This window comes from Lygodium microphyllum, chromosome 22 (assembly GCF_053477565.2).
Source record: "Lygodium microphyllum isolate KBCC chromosome 22, Lygodium_microphyllum_v1.1.10, whole genome shotgun sequence".
NCBI lineage: Eukaryota > Viridiplantae > Streptophyta > Polypodiopsida > Schizaeales > Lygodiaceae > Lygodium > Lygodium microphyllum.
In genome coordinates this window covers 83,691,491-83,695,482 of record NC_141156.1, presented here as the reverse complement: position 1 = coordinate 83,695,482, position 3,992 = coordinate 83,691,491, and the positions used below count along the sequence as shown (strand labels likewise).

The following is a 3,992-nucleotide window of genomic DNA, read 5'->3' as shown; positions in this document are numbered from 1 at the left end:
TGTTGCTAAAGTATGTTTAATCCACTAGGAATGCATTGATGGTAGGAACTTTCAAAGGGTTGAGAGGGTCTTGTCCATTTTTCAAGTTTTGTTCAGCTTATCCTTATGGAGCTATAGATATTATTTTACAATGATTATTTTCTTATACAATCATTTGTGCATTTTGAAAGAAGGAAATATTTCTTGAAATAACTTTGTGTTTGCCATTAATTAAATATGCTACTTCATTAATCCGAGATTCATTGGATGAGAGCAAGCTTAATACTTTTGAATTCTACATTTCTTAGAGTCATGGATGGAGGCTTTTACAAAGTCTAGGAGGTAAATGTCACATACTCATTTGTGAGCATGACAAGCATGTGCCACATGCACTTGTAAGTTACCTCCTTAACTTTTTGGAAGATCTAACCAAGCGCATGACCGGCCTTTTCCTTAGAGCAATATAGTTGTTCGCATGGCATTTTAGCAAGTCGCACAATGCCATGTGGAATTTGAGCAAATCACATAACGACACGTAAGCAATAGCTAGGAGTATGCATCTCTTTTGTCCATGGAAGTTTGGGTTGTTGCTATGGAGACATACCTTATGGTTGGCCCTCTTACTTTGGGGGAAATTGGGGGTTAGGGGCGATGGAGCAATCATTAATCATTGAGAGCAAATATTAGTTTGTGCAGCGCTTTCTAAATTCTCACATGTGGCTGTTGGAGTGCGTGGTCCACGCCTCCATTCCATATGCGTTGAAAAGCTGCAGTTATAGGAAGAAAGGTGAAGAAGCAGACAAAGAATTAGAGAAGAAGAAGTGAATAAAGAGGAGGAGGAGGAGGAGCAGGAGAACAGACAGGCAAACCTAAGGAAGGAGGAAGGACTGAACAAGAGGCTCAAGCGGAAGCAGAAGAAGAGATGACAGGCAAACTATACCAGGAGGGAACAAAATAAGAAACAGCAGACGCAGTAGAGGAAGAGACAGGGAGAGGAAAGAAAGGGGCATAGTAAAGAAGACGCAGAAGTAAGAGCAGCAGCTGCAGCGACGAAGAAGAAGCAGAAAAGAACAAGCCGGTCGCTGGTACCGGCTTTAATCACTCTTCGAGGTAACACCATAGATGATTAATTTTTTTTTTCGCAGCAGTCTGCAATGAATTCGTGCTTCTCCGTCGAGTACGAATAATGGACTATGGGGACTCTATACATGATCGATCTGTAGGCAGTGGTAGGCTTTTTAGATCGCTATATGGATTTCCTGCATCTCATCAAATAAGAATTTGTGAATGAAAGGTATGGAGTTACTTCTTCTCTGGTATATGCCACTTGTTGATCAGTCAGCACTGCAGCTCTGCATACGTTTGTGCATGCGTCCTTCTCTGAACATTTAGAATGCACAAAAGAATGTTGAAATAGTGCTTTTGCCCTGTGCATTTGAATGCGTAAGCATAGCACATAATGAGCTAGCAGACAGCATGCATAACTCGCCATTTCATAAAGAGGGAAACTTTTCACGGAGATCAAACCTGTTACATTATTCCCAGCTTTACTGAAGAGAATGCTTTCGGCATTATGACTTGTGCTTAAAGGTATTCATAAAGAAATCATGCAAATAAAGAATATTAAATGTAGTCAGCTTGTGTTCTGTTGTGCAGAAAATGTGCTCCCTTGAAAGAAGTGGCAGTTTGTTGATTCTTCGTCTCACTGGTGAGACAGAACATCGCTTTTCGCCCTCCCTCTGTTCCCAAATTCGGCAATGCCTTGCAACAGCTGCATCTTCAGATGCTCGCGCCTTGATTACCACCAATGACGGGAAATTCTTTTCAAATGGTCTTGACCTTGAGTGGGCAAAGCCTGAACCTGAGACAAGGGTTCCATTTCTTCTTCGAGAACTTGAGCGCATTGCTTTGGATCTCCTGAAACTGAACATGCCTACATATGCTGCTATTTGTGGCCATGCAGCTGCAGGTGGTCTGCTTTTTGCCATGGCACATGACCACAGGTTCATGAGAAAAGACCGAGGGTTTCTGTACTCCAGTGCTGTGGACATAAACTTTGTTTTGCCTCCAGGCTCTACTGCATTGCTTCGGTCAAAAGTCTCACCAAAAGTGTTCAAGGATATGATCCTGAAAGGTGTGAAGTACACTGGCATCATGGCTCTGGATGCAGGCCTCATTGACGCATTGTTTGATGACTCAGCTACAACACTAGCAGAGACTGTGAAGGAAGCCACAAGTTTTGCAGAGAGATCATGGGACAAACCTGCATATGGAGGCCTGAGGCTTTCTATGTACCCTGAGCTTATTGATAAACTAGAGAAGGAGTCGAATTCAGGAGGGTTTCTTCCTGGATAGTCTTCTTGATGCAGCTGCTTGTTAACATTCTCAATATTTAATCCACAGCGCCATGTTTCCTAGAGTACACAACATTAACTCTCTGGTTTATAAAGGGACCTTCAGGTCAGGGGCCTAAAACCTCAACAATTTGTTCCACTTAAATAACCTTTATCTGCCTTGAAATGGTGAATTGTCAACAAAATATGCAAAAGAAAATATCTGACCCTCAACATGCCTTCAGACGTCTGTTCAAGGGAGCTGTATGGAGTGTGTCGTCATAAAAAATCTGTGAAGTGGAAAGTTTTGTCTCTAGCTGAAGCCATTCCAAAGATGAAAGAAGAATCAGTTGGTTATTGTAATCCACGGAAAAATTTGTGCAAACTGATCATTGCTCTTTCAACATAAAGGTTTTTGCCCTTAAGATTACCTCTTGGCGTCCAAGAAGTTTAGGATTTCTGCATGTCTTATCATTAATCAAGCAAACAGTTTTCATTTTGATCGGGCCAATACACATGTATTGAAGAACAATCATTTAGACAGGAAGAATCTTGTGGGAGCCAGCCAGTTCAAATATTCGTGTATAATCTGTATGACCAATGTTCCAATGTAGACAGGAAGAATCTTGTGGGAGCCAGCCAGTTCTATTATTCACATATAATCTGTATGACCAATGTTCCAATGTATGTGCTGTGACTTTGTGTTGCTTAACTTATGCTTAGGCAAAGATTTGCATGCTTGTTTCTGCAAAGGTGGATTTGAAGGTAAAGGAGAGATGACCAGACAGTTCAGATAACCAGACACAGCCTATCTTTATAGTCTAATTCAATCGTGTCTTCACTCTGAAATACGGGTCACATGATACTTGCAAGTCAGATGCATATTGGGTTGCATTATATGCCTTGAATGTTATGCAACCTTGAATAAAATTGTGTATCACCCTTGTATCCAATGACTTGCTCTAGCAAAATTGATGCTGCAGACTGTTCATTAAGAAAGGCTCTGGTACTCAAATATCCAATGACTTGCTCTAGCAAAATTGGTGCTGCAGACTGTTCATTAAGAAAGGCTCTGGGACATTTGCGTTACTGGCATCCTGTGAGTTCTAACCTGTGTTGTTGCTAGGAATCTTACTTGTGTCTAATGCATCATCAAGCTACTCAAGCAGAGCCCTATGGCATGGAATTCCCACCCAGCCTAAAGCTACCCCCACCCTTATTTGCCTAGTGAAGCCACCGAGCCCAAAAAATACCCCTCTGCTGGATGGGAACTTTGGAGTGGTCTCGAAGTATACAATGCTCCCAGGAGCTATCCTCCTGTTGTGCTTTATATTCCAGTTACTATAACAGGACTGTATATTCAGTGACAAGACTAGTTTCAATAAGTATAAGTTAACCAGCCTGAGTTAGTTCGCCAATACAAATCTCACATAGGTATGTCTGTTGGTTGAGTTGATTAAGGGCTTCTTCCTATGTTCCACTCGTAGTTGCATCATTTTTTGTTCACATCCTCTTAGTTAGCTCATCTTATACTAGAGATTCTACATATTAATCAATCTTGACAATGACCTGCAAGAGTTTTCCATAGAGCAAGGGGATGACTCGAAAGTCCAAATGGCGAAGTATTAATGATTGTTGAGTATGCCTCTATTGATCCTTCCAAGTTAGATGACCATTAGG

At 41.4% G+C, this 3,992-nt stretch overlaps 1 protein-coding gene across 1 annotated transcript; it reads left to right on the top strand.

The window, feature by feature from the left end:
- The first annotated feature begins 614 nt into the window (after nucleotides 1-614).
- Nucleotides 615-3,181, top strand: LOC148017358 (enoyl-CoA delta isomerase 3-like). The gene is made up of 2 exons (XM_087663302.1): nucleotides 615-1,089; nucleotides 1,636-3,181. Exon 2 carries the CDS (start codon nucleotides 1,639-1,641, stop codon nucleotides 2,332-2,334), a length of 696 nt encoding a protein of 231 aa, XP_087519428.1. The 5' UTR covers nucleotides 615-1,089; nucleotides 1,636-1,638; the 3' UTR covers nucleotides 2,335-3,181.
- Nucleotides 3,182-3,992: the final 811 nt, after the last annotated feature.